The sequence below is a fragment of the Lycium ferocissimum genome, unplaced genomic scaffold, assembly GCF_029784015.1.
Source record: "Lycium ferocissimum isolate CSIRO_LF1 unplaced genomic scaffold, AGI_CSIRO_Lferr_CH_V1 ctg6048, whole genome shotgun sequence".
Taxonomy (NCBI): Eukaryota; Viridiplantae; Streptophyta; class Magnoliopsida; order Solanales; family Solanaceae; genus Lycium; species Lycium ferocissimum.
Window position 1 is genome coordinate 7,070 of NW_026726207.1, and position 15,272 is coordinate 22,341.

The following is a 15,272-nucleotide window of genomic DNA, read 5'->3' on the forward strand; positions in this document are numbered from 1 at the left end:
TATTTAGTCTTCGAGCTTTTCTCTTTTGTCTCTTTGTAATAAGTTTGGTATATTTGATCTTCAAATAAATCAAACGTGCATTTTGGACCCTGAACTAACGAAAACTAACTAAACCTAATGAAGTCATCATCTCAAAACATAAAAATGAAAAATAGAGAAAAAGAAAGTTCCAAAGATAAATTTTGGACTTCCACTGGACAAAGTTGGAGTTGGGGCAAGAAAGAGAACATTGTAGTCAATGGGAAGTTTCAATTGAACCAACGGATAGAGGCAAAGGTGCTTTGGTTGGATGAAATCTCGAGCTTTGAAGGGCCGAAATAGTATAGTTTGAGAAGAAGGTAACTGTGAGGTCTAGACTCGATCTGAATAAGTTGAGTGCTAATCTTTGTGACAAAGCCAAAGATCAAAATAGAGCTCAATGACATAGGCTTGTGATGTTGCCTCTATCAAGAGTCAAGGCAAACACAATAACAAATCAGGAAGTCTATTATGGTTTTTTTTAACTCTCACATACCTTACAGTGGCAATTTTTAGTTCCATTTCTGAGAAAATAGTGAGTTTTGTGATTAGACAAACACAAAAATAAATCAGGAAATCACTTCGATGAATAAATCTATTCACTTTCACAAATGAAACAGGACAGTGTACCAACTCTAGTATCAATAATGTGCACTAACAGTAAAGCAAAAGAATATATGTTAATTCCTCCCAACTGCAAAGACAATGGAGATTTCAGTGGTACAACATAAGCAGTAAAGGAGCCCACCAATTATCTACATGGCAATGGGCTATTCCCTTCTCACCGGCCGCAAGAAGGTTCACCCCATGCTCTACCTTGCCATGTAAGCTGGTTAGGAGTTACTCTACCCATGCCATGCCTGCTGCTTGTTCTGTCTAGAGGATCAACTCGACATCCCTAATTCACGACAATCTGCTCTGTATGGGTAACGGCGATCTCCGCCTAACAAATCAAAAGGTCCACGTCAAGGACTTTGTGCTCCTCACTTATTGCTTTTCTTTTGTCCTTTACTTTTTTCCATTCTTAAAAGAATGAAATGCTAATTTATGTTAGCTTGAGGAACCAAAATCTTGTAATTTGACCACTGATTTCCACATAAATTTAAGAAATCAAATGATTCATCATTAAAGCACACCATTGATTAGATGATTGCAATATGAATTCACCAGTAAACAATTTCAGGATGATCTTTGCGGTAATAACTCATGAGGCAACCTGAATTGCTTGCAGTGATAAAGTTTTTGCCGGAACCTTTCCACCTCATCACATTTCCATTTCTGCAAACGTCTTCTCACCGAGAGATAGCTGGTTCTATCCCTTTTACAAACTTTGGCCACCATAACCCCTTTTGCTTGGTAATTGAGGACAATTAAGGGAATTCATCTTTCAAGGTAGTTTGAGCCGAAATAGTATCTTGTTCCTAATCCCGATGAGAAGCCAATAAGTCTCGAGAAATTTATCCTATTATGATTCCTTTTCACAAGCTAATCTAGTATGATGATGTCTATGATGTTCTAACCTCATGATGTTGTAACCTCATCGGGAAACCAACCATATTGACTGCCGTCCATACTTCAGAGAAATCTCCACAATTATTTTCAAAGAGAAGTCAACTCAAAGTGCTCAATCTTCGAATGCCCAACCCCCCATCAGTTGTTGGAGCCATGACCTTCTTCATTTAACCAAGTGATACTCTTTCTCCATCCATTCCACACGAAATTCCTAATTAGTTTCTTTAGCTTTTTAGCAATTAAGGAGGGAGCTGGGAACATGGAAGTAAAGTATGTGTAATAGATCAAAAGTGTTGCCTTAATTAGAGTGATCCCTTCCTTTTTGTTTTGACAGGTATTGTCCTTCTTTTCTTTGTCAAACCAAGCAATTTGGTGTATTTTCATTATCTTGGAGTTTGGTTTCAATGCTTCCTCTTGAAATGTGTGTAACTCAAAAGGATGAAATATGGGAAAAGGGTGATACAAATTGACGGTTGAAAGTTTACACCAAAACTTCCATGCTCTCCCTTTAGCAGGCTGTGTACTCCCCAGATATCCACTTTCAGAATTTAGCCTTTCAGTAGATCAAAAAGGTTATCTTTTACTGGTCCTTTTGAAGGCCCTATTCAGCAAATTAATAGAAGTGTATTTATATTTGCGCGAAATTAAAACAAGATATACAAATTGAGACAGATACTCCTTGCGGGCCATATTATTGTGTTTCTGACTTTTGATTTTGGTCCAAAATAAGTGGTGTTTTACATAATCAAGAAGGTATTAATTCCAAATTTATCCTAATCTACACATTCTGAAGAAGTATTTCTCAATTACAATTTCAACAGATGTTTCATTGGTGCTTTTTTGCTTTGATAGGGCAAGTGTAAGTATCATACACCTCAAATTTCTATGCTCTTTATACTAATCAACTTAGAAAGATGTAAATTTCATTAAAGGAAATTTAGTCAAAACCCTTTTTAGTTTCTAGGAGTAAGTAGTTTCTCACGGGGTGTGCCAACAATTTAAACACCAAATAATATGGACCGGAGCGAGTAGCGGATTAGAATTTTTTTTTTTTTTTTTTTTTTTTTTTGCGGGGTCTATAGGTATTGCATATGAAGGGGAGCCTTGGCGTAATTGGTAAAGTTGCTGCCATGTGACCAGGAGGTCACGGGTTCGAGCCGTGGAAACAGCCTCTTGCAGAAATGCAAGGTAAGGCTGCGTACAATAGACCTTTGTGGTCCGGCCCTTCCCCAGACCCGGCGCATAGCGGGAGTTTAGTGCACCGGGCTGCCCTTTATAGGTATTGCATATGCATTGACACGAGTATTAAGCAGGTCTCTTGAAATATGTTACAGGCTTCATCAATTCGGGATTCTCAGGAGAGGAATACAAGATTAGAAAACATGTGCTGGAGGATTTGGAATTTGACTCGCAAGAAGAAGCAGGTTCTTAGTATATATATCCCTGGTTGTACTTCGGGTTGACGTGTTTTTTCTACTATTCATTCAAAAAGTTTGATGCATTAGTTCGTTTTATTAGTTCTTTAACTTCACATAATTGCATCACCTTTTAATTTATGTTCTTTTCTTTCAACGAGTTTATGACTTAAAGTCAACGACGGTTATTCTCACGTAATGTAGAAGTGTTTTGATGTTGTTATTAGTCTGTTGAGGACTTCACCAAATACTATTTTGGATGCCACTCTACTAGATTATATTATATTCAGACTTCGCCTGTAATTTTTATGAGAAATATGAAACCTTTCTATTAAAGCCATAGCAATGCCAGTAATATTACCCATGCAAATTTCTTGCCCATTGTATGACATCTTTAGTCCATCTGTATAAGTTCTTTCAAGTTCATTTCAGAAGGAAAAACTTTTTTTTTTTTTTTTCTTTAGCCCTCAAAAAAAAGTTATAATCTGTTTTTGTCCAATTGATTCCCTTTATAAAGAGTTACGAATTTGTATATTCATAATCTCGAGTCGCTAAAAGACGCACAGCTGCTATTACAGCTTTCAATTTGCGGATTACACTGGATGGTGGTAGCGCTCACTTGCTGCCACTTGCTTTGGTTATTCTCTATGTCCTTGGTTACCCAGACATGCTCTGTCTACCATTGTATTATTGCTTCACTCAGAAAGTAATGTGTCCCCTTGCTATGATACTTGCAGCTTGAAGGGGAAGAAGCTCAGCGTGTGGCAAAAAGGCATCGTGAATGTGAAAGGGCACGTAGAGAAGCAACTGTTGATATGTCAGACTTATCAGATGGCGAAAAGATAGACATTGTTGGTGACCTCTCAGCTCATGGTGATAGTGTCCGAGGAAGAATGTCCAGGGTCAGCTCTGTGGATGCGATGGCAAATTGGGCTAATCAAAACATGGAAAAGAAACTTTACATTGTGTTAATCAGGCACTGTTCTTCTCAGTTCCTCAGATCTTGTGTTTAAATATATTTCAAAGTTAATAGACATATGATTAGTTCTGTCTAACTAAATATATTTCAAAGTTAATAGACATATGATTAGTTCTGTCTAACAGAAACCTTGATGCAGTCTTCATGGATTAATAAGAGGAGAAAACATGGAGCTTGGTCGGGATTCTGACACGGGTGGCCAAGTATGTTTTCTTTGTATAACACTTCGTTGGCACAGTTACTCATATAAATATTACAATCTACTACCTGTCTGACTTTTTTGATGCTTTGTGTCTGTTGTGTTTGTGTTTCTTTAACTCAGGTCAAGTATGTTGTGGAACTAGCTAGAGCTTTAGGCATGATGCCTGGAGTTTATCGTGTTGATTTGCTGACGAGACAAGTATCAGCACCTGATGTAGATTGGACCTATGGTGAACCAACAGAAATGATAAATCTAACAGACTCTGTAGATGCCATGCATGAAGTAGGGGAAAGTGGTGGTGCCTACATCATCCGCATACCATTTGGCCCAAAAGATAAATATATCCCCAAAGAATTACTTTGGCCGCATATTCCTGAATTTGTTGATGGTGCGCTTAGTCACATCGTCCAGATGTCGAAGGTTCTAGGAGAGCAAACTGGTAGTGGACATCCACTCTGGCCTGTTGTAATTCATGGACACTATGCAGATGCCGGTGAATCTGCTGCTGTTCTATCGGGGGCTTTAAATGTACCGATGGTTTTAACTGGCCATTCACTTGGACGAGACAAGCTGGAACAACTACTAAAGCAAGGACGGCAACCAAAAGAGGAGATAAATGCAACTTACAAAATAATGCGGCGTATAGAGGCTGAAGAATTGTCTCTTGATGCATCTGAGATGATAATTACTAGTACACGGCAGGAGATAGACGAACAATGGAATCTCTATGATGGGTTTGATCCAAAGTTAGAACGCAAACTCAGGGCAAGAATGAAACGCAATGTGAGTTGCTATGGCAGATTTATGCCTCGTGCAATGGTGAGCCACTTAATCTTTTTATTTAAATTAGTTCTGTCTTCACTGTAATAGAAATGTCTCCTCACTCTCTTTTTTTTTTTTGTTTTTGGGCATATACTCTATACTGAAGACTTTCTTGAACTTCTTGTTCTTGCATCAACCTTGTATCTTTTTCTTGTTCTTTCTTTCCCTATTTGTGTAAATATTATATTAACTTTGTTATTTTACTTTGGCAGGTGATTCCTCCAGGAATGGAATTTCATCATATTGTTCCACACGAAGGTGACATGGATGGAGAAGCCGAAGGAAATGAACATAATGTTGGGAATGCAGATCCACCCATTTGGTTGGAGGTTTCAATCACTATCTTCCTTGAATCTATCATCTCCTAAATTGAAGATTTATGTGGCTCTTGTTTCATTTTTTGCTTCAACCATTCATGTTTACATTGTGCAGATCTGATCTTGGTCCTAACTCAAAATTATAATTCTTTGACAGATCATGCGCTTCTTCACCAATCCACACAAGCCTATGATACTTGCTCTTGCCAGGCCTGACCCAAAGAAGAACTTAATCACTTTAGTCAAGGCATTTGGAGAGTGCCGACAATTGAGAGAGCTTGCAAACCTTGTAATTTTACAAATTTTCCCTCGACTCATCAATATTCAGCCTATCTTGCGGTTTAATTGTTCTTTTGTAATATTCTTCTATTCTGTTTCATTGCAGACATTAGTGATGGGAAATCGTGATGTAATTGATGAAATGTCCAGTACAAATTCATCTGTCCTTGTTTCAATAATTAAACTGATTGACAAGTATGATTTATATGGTCAAGTTGCGTATCCTAAGCATCACAAGCAATCTGACGTTCCTGAGATATATCGTCTGGCTGCAAAATCAAAGGTAAAGCAGCAAATTACATTAATATCTCTAGCTTTTCTTGGCGTAAGCTGTTTGTATAGCTTGTTCCCGCATAATCTCTTTTGCCTACAGAACCTCCATTATTTTATTTCTGGTTGTAGAGTGTTTACCCCGAGTAACATCCAGGTTGAAGACGCATGAATCACTTTATTGCTATTTCTGAAGATAGACCATTCATTTATAGTGAATCACGTGATGAAACGACATATCCATTGGTTCGTGTTAAATCTTTATCATGATCCAAGGACTACAGAATGAAGGAAACATAATATTCCTGCATTTTCCTTATCCTAGTATTTAGATGGAAGCTTTGGATTGTGGGGAAAAGTAGTTGCGATAGTTGAACGAGTCCGCTGCCGCAGTATTCATGAGAGATTGTGTTAAGATTGCTGACCTGAGAATTGATTTCGAAACCTGTCTAATTCATGATAGGCTGTAATTTTTAAGGTTACTATTATACTATGTGTTATGCCTAAAAAATAGACACAAAGTGAAGATTGACAGAGTGAAAGATGACAGACTGTGAAAGGCTTTCAATTTCATTTCAACAACAATGTTTTTTTCACACTGTTATAGCAGTTGAAAAAGCCAAAAAGAGGAAGGTTGTTTGCATGTTAAGTCGTTAACATGGAGTAAATAAGCATTGTATCTCTTTGTTAAATTTTCACTTGTATATATCACAATTTTGCAGGGGGTTTTCATCAATCCAGCTTTCATAGAACCATTTGGACTCACTTTGACTGAGGTGCTTTTCTGATTTCCTCTTTTCATAATTCCAGATTTAAGGCGTATATGCTAAGTCCATTTGCAAATTGATGTCTCCTATTCAAACAGGCTGCAGCTCATGGGCTGCCCATTGTTGCCACAAAAAATGGTGGTCCAGTTGACATTCACCGGGTTTGTCCCCTGATGGAGCCTACTTATTGCTTCAGGGCTTTTTTGTTTGTCTACTGTAGCTGAATTTAGACATGCCATGTTAGTTTCCGAGGACTTACTATTTACTTTGTTTCAGGTGCTTGACAATGGTTTACTAGTTGACCCACATGATCAACATTCTGTTGCTGATGCACTTTTGAAGCTAGTAGCTGATAAGCAGCTTTGGGCAAGATGTAGAGATAATGGATTGCGGAATATACATCTCTTCTCTTGGCCAGAGCACTGCAAGACGTACTTAGCGCGAGTGATGTCTTGCAAACAACGGCAGCCGAGATGGAAACGAAATGAGGATGAATGCTCCGATTCAGACCCAGATTCACCTGGAGATTCCTTGAGAGATATTAAAGATCTGTCTTTAAGCTTGAAACTCTCATTGGATGGGGAGAAAAATGAAAAGAGTGGAGCATCAGTGACTGCCCTGGATTTCATGGAAAATGCCAGCAAAAAGAAAAGCCAATTGGATAATATGGTCTCTACACTGCCAATAAGTAGGTCCATGGAGAAAGCAGAGCAAAGTAAGTTTCAACTGTCAAGGAGAAAGAAGCTAATTGTAATTGCGGTGGATTGTGATACCGCAGCTGGTTTGGCAGGTATTACCAAAACAATTATTGAGACTGTTAAAAAAGATAAGAGTGCATCATCCTTTGGCTTTATCTTGTCAACAGCCTTGACCATTACTGAGGTGCGGTCATTTTTGGAGTTGTCAAAGTGTAAACCACATGAATTTGATGCTTATATCTGCAATAGTGGTGGGGAGGTTTATTATCCATGTTTAAATTCTGAGGAGAAATCTTCAGGGCCTTCTTTTACGGTAGATTCAGATTATCAAACTCACATTGATTATCGTTGGGGTGGAGAAGATCTGAGGAAAACTATAATTCGTTGGGCAGATTCTCTAAATGACAAAGTTAAAAACAAAGCTGAGATAGCTATAAAGGAGATTGACTCAGCATCCACACATTGCTTTTCTTTCAGAATACACGATCAATCATTAGTAAGTTCACCTCCTCATAAAAGCATCAAAGTGTGACAATACTACCTCTAATTATTCAACTCATCTAAGTAATCTAATGCTCTGAGTTCTATCTCTTTTCTCTAGGTTCCTCCTGTGAAGGAAGTTAGGAGATTATTGAGAATTCAGGCGCTAAGATGCCATGCAATATATTGCCAAAGTGGTAGCAGGCTGAATGTGATCCCTGTTCTTGCTTCAAGATCACAAGCGCTCAGGTCATTTCCTGCCTATTTTCTTTGTCATTTAATCTCTCTTTGTAACAAATTTTCACATTGCTAGTATCAAATTGTCAAGCCTGTTAGTTGTGGATCTTGAGTCTTAATTATGACTTTCAGGTTAGTTAAGTTAGCCAATATTTGTCCAAGGATATTGACTCTGGTAAAGATCTACCTTTTTTTTATTATTTTTTTTATTTTTTTAACTAAGGAAATGAGGTGACAGAGAAGAGATTTTGAAGAAAAAAAGCAATTAATTCCGAAGACCTGATAAAGAATTTTCCCACCAACTCCTCTTGTCATGTTGACTATTTCTTTGAAAATTTGAGGTCTACATAGAAGGGGAACAGCAACCAGTTTGTCCATTGACCGAATGACTTTGATTTTTTGAACTGTATTTTAGGTGGCAATACATGGTTAAAAAGTTCATACGAGTAACCCACACAACTTTAAATGAACCATATGCATCTTTTTTCATCCAGTCCTCAAATGACATTCATTTGCAAATTTAGCTTCCTTTATCTCTTTTAAGGTTTTGTCTTGTTGGTACACTTTCATTAAGTTCGGTATTTGATAGAAGGCCTTTTAGTTTGTTTGGAGATATGTATGTGAGTAGAATTTTTCAGAATCTCTATTTTAACTTAAAACACAACTTATTTTGTATTGGAATGAAACAAATCAAAACGACAATGGATATAGGAGATTCATTCAGTAAACCGGCCGAACCCAATTAGTTAGAGATTAAGGTGGAGTAGTTATATTTGTTGTTGTTGTGATTACTCCTTTTGTTGGTGTATGTAAAAGCTATAATTAATCATTAGACCTTACGTTCAGGTACATGTTCATTAGATGGGGCATAAACTTGTCAAATCTTGTGGTTTTTGCGGGAGAAAGTGGAGACACGGATTATGAGTTATTGGTTGGAGGAGTACATAAAACTGTGGTGTTGAAGGGAGTTTGCAGCGATGCCTCTAAAGTTCACTCAAACAGGAACTACCCTCTTGAGCATGTTTTGCCAGCCATGAATCCTAACATTGTTGAATGTGGAAGTTGCAGCCAGGAAGACATCAGTGTAGCACTAAATAACCTTGGTTTTTCTAAGGAGTAGATGACTATTTCAGCTCCAATGTCTTGGTTGCTATGTGTTGTCAGTAGTCTCTTCAAGTTCTATTTGTTTTCTTTATATAGAATGAAATGAGCTCACAATCTGTTGGAATGAAGAAAACAAAAAGGTATAATATTATTAGCAACAAAAAAAAAAAAAAAAAAAAAAAAAAAAAAAAAAAAAAAAAAGGGATTTCGTACGTAGAAACTTCTGAACTTTAGGGGCTGGTTTTGATTCCTAGAAGGGGTAAATATCTAATGGGTCATGTATTTTTGCATAATCTTTAAAGGTTAAGAGCATCATATAAAGATATCAAAAGTAGTAGAATAAGGAATCAAGGACCTTCATAAATTATTATGAAGATACGCTCTGTGAATATAATTACCATGTTAAAACTACCTTCATTATTATGAAGATAGTTGCTCTGTGCATATAATTACCATATTAAAACTACATTCTGCGACAAAAGTTATGATGTAGTATATCTGTCTTAAATAGATGGCGGAAAATTTGTGCTTATTTATCAGGTTTCAAACTTCATGATGGACGTTGACTGGTTTATATTATCTCTCCTTCCCCTATCCTATGCACCAAATCTGAATATTTTGTGTTCATATGGGAATTTCAAATCTCTGATTAACTGGTTTTTGAAGGGAACGTTAAATCAATTTAAGTTACCAAAAAGATGAAAACACCTGGCTTTTAGAAAAAGTTAATCAATTTCAACTAAAGAAATTGTAGTAGGACGATCACCGTGTCACTTTCAAAAAATTCATGTAATTCAACTACCCCATCCCTTAGTATAACTTCCTTAATGCCGGCCAACAAGAAACTTGACTATCTAAACTTCTTCCATTCTTTACTTGTATCCTTTCAAATATGAGTAGAGTGTTTCAACACCCTTTTTGCTTCCATTTCTTAATTTCTTCATCCTTCATCTTCCTTCTTCACAAGTCTGCTTCACTGCCTTCAAATGTATCGGATCATTATGCTTTGCTTTCTCTTAAAACTGGTTTAGCTTCTGATCCCCTTCGAGTAACGTCTTCATGGAACGAGTCGGGTCATTTCTGCAACTGGTTTGGAGTAACTTGCAGCAGTAGACACCAAAGAGTAATTAGAATTGACTTGCAATCAAGTAGAATTGTGGTTCACTATCACCCTTTGTGGGAAACCTTAGTTTTCCTAGAGAACTTGTGCTTTCCAATAATACTTTTACTGGAAAAATCCCACAAGAGATAGGTAAGTTGAGAAGACTCCAAGTTTTAGCCCTCTACAACAACTCATTTTCTGGTGACATACCAAGAAACATTTCAAAGTGTTTGGATCTGACTGAGCTTGGTTTGGGTGGGAATAATCTGTTTGGTTCAATCCCAACAGAGTTTGAATACTTGTCAAAGCTTCAGCTGTTTTATGTTTATCTGAATGGCTTGACAGGAACTACTATCTAGGAAACTTTTCTTCAGTTACAGTGATTTCTACAGCTGGAAATAGATTAAGTGGAGAGATTCCAAGTACACTTGGTAGGCTCCAAAACTTGAAGATTCTGGCTATTGGCTTGAATAAGCTATCTGGTGTCATCCCTGGTGTGATCTTCAATTTATCATCATTGCTTGAAATTGACTTACCGGAGAATCAACTCCAAGGGAATATACCATGGGATGTATTTCTTACCCTTCCAAGACTGCGAAGACTTAACGTTGGAAGGAATCAGCTAACGGGACAAGTCCCTGCTTCAGTATCAAACGACACATATCTTGTGGAATTTGGACTGAATCGTAACAATTTTCTTGGCAAGATACCAACTTTTGGAGCTCTGACGAATCTGCAATGGATTGCACTGAATGGTAATCAACTTGGATATGAGAGAGATGATGATTTGAGTTTCATTCCCTCATTGAGGAATTGCACTCAGTTACAAGTTCTGCATATTAGTGAGAACGACCTTCGAGGAGTTTTTCCTAGATCTTTAGCCAACATAACTAAGCTTAGGCGATTTACTCTGGGAGGAAACTTAATATCTGGAGATATCCCTAGTGAAATAGGGGTTCTGTCCCATTTAGAGACACTTTACAATTGGTCAAACCAACTTAGTGGAAGTATTCCTGATTCTATTGGGAAACTTCAGAGATTAAACATATTATCCCTCTTCTCTAACAGATTATCAGGGAATATACCTTCTTCTATGGGGAATTTAACTATGCTGACTCAACTCTATCTGGGAGAAAATGACTAGCAAGGTCCTCTACCCTCCAGTCTTGGAAATTGCAGGTCTTTGTTGATACTAAATGTTTCTCAGAACAATCTCAGTGGTCATATACCACAAGAAATATTTGGTATTTCTTCATTATCAATATTACTGGATCGATCATACAACCACTTGTCAGGTTCTCTTCCTTTTGACATACATGGCTTGCAAAATTTGGTCTCGATGAACCTCTCAAACAATGAATTATCTGGTGAGATTCCAAACAGCATCTCTACTTTGTCCAGTTTGACAGAGCTTGACATGTCTAATAACTTGTTTGAAGGATTTGTTTCTCGATTTTTAAGTTCTTTGAGAAGTCTAGAAAGTATAGATCTTTCTCGTAACAACTTCACAGGTGAGATCAAAGTCCTTGGAAAGCTTGCTTTTCTGAGACACGTCAACTTATCTTTCAATAATTTCAAAGGAGAGGTACCAAAAGATGGAACTTTTACAAATGCAAGCGAGGTTTCGATTGTTGGAAACAGTGAGCTTTGTGGGGGTGCTCCAGAGTTACTTTTACCAGGGTGCATGAATGAAGGTGCATCAAGAAAGTTCAAGTTTCCACATGTGCTAAAATTGATCATACCAATATCTGTTGGGACGTTAGCGCTTGCAGGGGCTGTGCTTTTCGTACTGATCTACAGTCGTAGGCCCCAAATAGAATTGAATGTATCCGATAGTTTGACGAGGGACGGACTCGAGAAAGTTTCTTACAGTACTCTCTACAAGGCAACTGATGGATTCTCTGCAGAAAACATAATTGGTTCGGGACAATTTAGCTCTGTATATAAAGGAAAACTTGATGAAAATGAAACAGTTGTTGCTGTGAAGGTATTCAAGCTTCATATTCAGGAAGCTTCGAAAAGTTTCAAGGCTGAGTGTGAAGCACTGAGGCATAATAGGCACAGAAATATGGTTAAGATTCTGACCATCTGTTCTAGCATTGATTTTGTGGGCAATGATTTCAAGGCTATTGTCTACAGCTAGATGGTCAATGGAAGTCTTGAAGACTGGTTGCATCAGCACCTGGAGGAGAGGCACTTAACTTTGCTTCAGAGGCTGAATATTGCGATTGATGTGGCTTCTGCGCTGGAGTATCTTCATTTCAATTGCGGAAGACCTCTAGTTCATTGTGATCTGAAACCAAGTAATATTCTGTTAGATGATGACTTAGTTGCTCATGTTGGTGATTTTGGGTTGGCAACGATTCTTTCAGATACATCTTCAACATTCTCTAGCAGAGGAATAAAGGGAACTATTGGATATGCTGCACCAGGTAATAATCAGCTTTCTTCAGGGAAACAAACTTACCACTTATGTTACTTATAGAAGCTATAAGTTCTAGACAAATGCTTATTTCTCCAGTCTAGAATACCTTAAATTAGTTTAATGGTCTCGTAGATTATTAGTTCACTGTTCATTGATGTGTGGTTTGTGAATATTGCAGAATATGGTATGGTTGTGAGTTGTCAACACAAGGTGATGTATACAGCTATGGAATGCTTTTATTGGAGATATTTACTGGAAAGAGTCCAACAGATGATGTTTTGAACGATGATCTAAACCTCCATAATTATGTGAGGAATGCTATACCTGAACGCGTTATAGAAATTTCTGATCCTGCTCTTTTTCGCGATCAGGAAGCAATTCTCTGCAATCAAGGAGTTAAGGAAATAAGCGGCTCTCAAGCACCTTTTGAGCCTAGTAAGGATAGAATTACGGAGCATTTCCATATTTCGAATTGGAATTGCTTGTTCGGTGGAATCAGCAAGAGAGAGGATGGATATGCGTGATGTCACCAGTGAACTGCATGTCATCAGATGCTTTTCCGGTAAGTGCCACTGATGTAAATTAAGAAGAAGGTTAAAGAGTTGCACAAGAAATTATTGTAAAGTTCATATGTAGAAAATTCATCTAGACTTTGTGGTTCAATTCTATTAAGATTATTACCAATGTTCAGTTCTACTAGCTACTTGCAGTTCCTTCAGTCGGATGCCTACTCCAATGTTCATATTACAATAAATTTCCATTTGTAACTAGTAGTCGTAGAGCTAGATTGTTTTTTTCTGTCTTTGTGTTCTGCCCTTCTGTTGAAGGTATCTGGTTTAAGTGATTATTTGTCCATCATTGAAGGTATCATCTCTTGATTATTAAAAAAAAAAAAAAAAAAAAACTTGCTAAAGTAAAAGACGGATAATTCTTAATCTTGAAAACCTGAGAACACAATCTGTCTGATTAAATGAGGGGTTAATTTTACCGATGGTGACTAAAATTGTTCTTTGTAATACTAAAGTCGGACAATTATTTTCGTAACGGTAAAGTGACTAAGCTAGTTTTTATAACAATAAAGTCACTAAATTATGTGTTAATTGTCCAGAAAATACATATAATCGGAAAGTCAAATTTCTAGTGCCAAAAAATGACATGTCATAGGCACGTCATCATTTTGCACCTGCCACGATATCATCGGTAAAATTAACTCATTAAATGAGCCAGGCTTTTTCACATTGTTTATATCCTAAGATACAATTCATTTACAGGTGAGATACTGAAATAACACGTCATGTTGCCTCAATCTCATTTGAGTATTAATAGTGTGGTTGGTTCATTTCCAATTGGGTTGCAGTCTTTTCTCTAAGTTCGAGTACATGTATATACTTTTGCCAGAATCGCTTGTCGTGAAACTTCCCATCTTTTCTTGGAAAACTACGTTGACAAGAATTCTTCAAACTCGGTAAATTTAGTAGGCGTTTGGCCATGAAAACCAAATATTTTTCACTTTATTTGGTATTTTGGAGTTGGAGTTGAAGATGAAGTTGTGTTTGGTTATAGTTTTTGCAAAACATATTTGGTTGTTTGAATATATTGACAGTGAAAAAGTGGAAAAAAAAAAAGTGAAAAATAAGTTGTGATTGTTTTTCAAATTCCAAATATAACTTTTTTATATTTCGAAAAAAAGTGAATAATTCTCATGGACAATAGCCTTTCTACTAGTAATCCTCTTTAAATTTTCAATTTGTCACTATTGGTGCCAGTTCACTTGGCAAAAGAAGCAACCTGAAAGGTCTCTTCCATGAGACATGATGAACTTTTTAACATTGTAATAAACAGGTTCACTGGCTTAGTTGGCAAGAGAGCAGCAAAAATGGTATTCGTTATAAACTCCATGGGCATTTTTTCTCTCTCTTCAGCCAGGGGCGGATGCAGTAAGAGGTCAGGGTGTTCATCACCCTGGGCAAAAAATTTCAGTGTATATTTAGGATAAATTTTCTGTGTTCATGTACATATATTAACTTTTGAACACCCTGAACATATATTACAGTGTATATTTAGGTCCACTTATTTTTTCGAACACCCTGAGTGAGAATTCTGGATCCGCCACTGTCTTCAGCATATTTTCAATACTAGTATTCATACCCGCGCGATGCGGTCTATATTAAAGAATATTAGTCATATCATATTATAATCATTTGTCAAATCAAATTAGATTATATTGTTTTAAGAAAATCGCAACTGTTATCTTGTTATTACATTATTAAGCATTAATACCATCCAAAAAATGTTAAACAACATTTTATTTATTTGCCATTTGGTTTGATGTCCTTGCCCACCATCCACGATAATCCACATATATATACTTTTAGAAATCTAATATAAATATCAAATGTAAGTAAATTTTTTCATTGATTGTGTTGTAGTTTCCTGCCTCCAAGCTTCCACCATACCCAAGGTGAAAAAATTTACCATAGCTTTTCATTTGTCATGTTACTTTCTCCAAAGAGATTCTGTATATATATATATATATATATATATATATATATATATATTTGGTATTTTTAATTTGTTAGGTAGATCTCATCTTTCTTTTCTTTTTTTCAATTTTAATTCTTACTTTGTTTTTTTTTTATAAAAAT

General features: G+C 36.7%; 3 protein-coding genes across 4 annotated transcripts; all 3 read left to right on the forward strand.

Moving 5' to 3' along the window:
• The first annotated feature begins 293 nt into the window (after window positions 1–293).
• On the forward strand, window positions 294–9,269 carry LOC132045165 (probable sucrose-phosphate synthase 1). Its single transcript, XM_059435707.1, has 13 exons — window positions 294–976; window positions 2,865–2,954; window positions 3,683–3,921; window positions 4,064–4,127; window positions 4,247–4,909; window positions 5,161–5,277; window positions 5,423–5,554; window positions 5,651–5,827; window positions 6,537–6,590; window positions 6,680–6,742; window positions 6,858–7,775; window positions 7,881–8,008; window positions 8,843–9,269. The coding sequence occupies exons 1-13, from the start codon at window positions 941–943 to the stop codon at window positions 9,114–9,116; spliced, it is 2,955 nt and encodes a 984-aa protein (XP_059291690.1). The 5' UTR covers window positions 294–940; the 3' UTR covers window positions 9,117–9,269.
• A 30-nt stretch (window positions 9,270–9,299) lies between these two features.
• On the forward strand, window positions 9,300–13,427 carry LOC132045169 (probable LRR receptor-like serine/threonine-protein kinase At3g47570). 2 transcript variants are annotated; one of them, XM_059435708.1, is made up of 2 exons: window positions 9,300–12,634; window positions 12,806–13,427. In XM_059435708.1, the coding sequence occupies exons 1-2, from the start codon at window positions 12,346–12,348 to the stop codon at window positions 12,907–12,909; spliced, it is 393 nt and encodes a 130-aa protein (XP_059291691.1). In that variant the 5' UTR covers window positions 9,300–12,345; the 3' UTR covers window positions 12,910–13,427. Both variants share the same exon structure in this region; 1 of them encodes a protein (XP_059291691.1).
• LOC132045170 (probable LRR receptor-like serine/threonine-protein kinase At3g47570) lies at window positions 9,993–11,346 on the forward strand. Its single transcript, XM_059435709.1, has 2 exons — window positions 9,993–10,189; window positions 10,548–11,346. The coding sequence occupies exons 1-2, from the start codon at window positions 9,993–9,995 to the stop codon at window positions 11,344–11,346; spliced, it is 996 nt and encodes a 331-aa protein (XP_059291692.1).
• Window positions 13,428–15,272: the final 1,845 nt, after the last annotated feature.

Coding starts and splice junctions, on each gene's coding strand:
- LOC132045165 (XM_059435707.1), top strand. CDS start 941: ATGGGTAACGGCGATCTCCGCCTAACAAATCAAAAG. Junction 977..2,864: donor TCCGCCTAACAAATCAAAAG/GTCCACGTCAAG, acceptor AATATGTTACAG/GCTTCATCAATTCGGGATTC. Junction 6,591..6,679: donor TTGGACTCACTTTGACTGAG/GTGCTTTTCTGA, acceptor CTATTCAAACAG/GCTGCAGCTCATGGGCTGCC.
- LOC132045170 (XM_059435709.1), top strand. CDS start 9,993: ATGAGTAGAGTGTTTCAACACCCTTTTTGCTTCCATTTCTTAATTTCT. Junction 10,190..10,547: donor TCGGGTCATTTCTGCAACTG/GTTTGGAGTAAC, acceptor ATGGCTTGACAG/GAACTACTATCTAGGAAACT.
- LOC132045169 (XM_059435708.1), top strand. CDS start 12,346: ATGGTCAATGGAAGTCTTGAAGACTGGTTGCATCAGCACCTGGAGGAG. Junction 12,635..12,805: donor TATTGGATATGCTGCACCAG/GTAATAATCAGC, acceptor TGAATATTGCAG/AATATGGTATGGTTGTGAGT.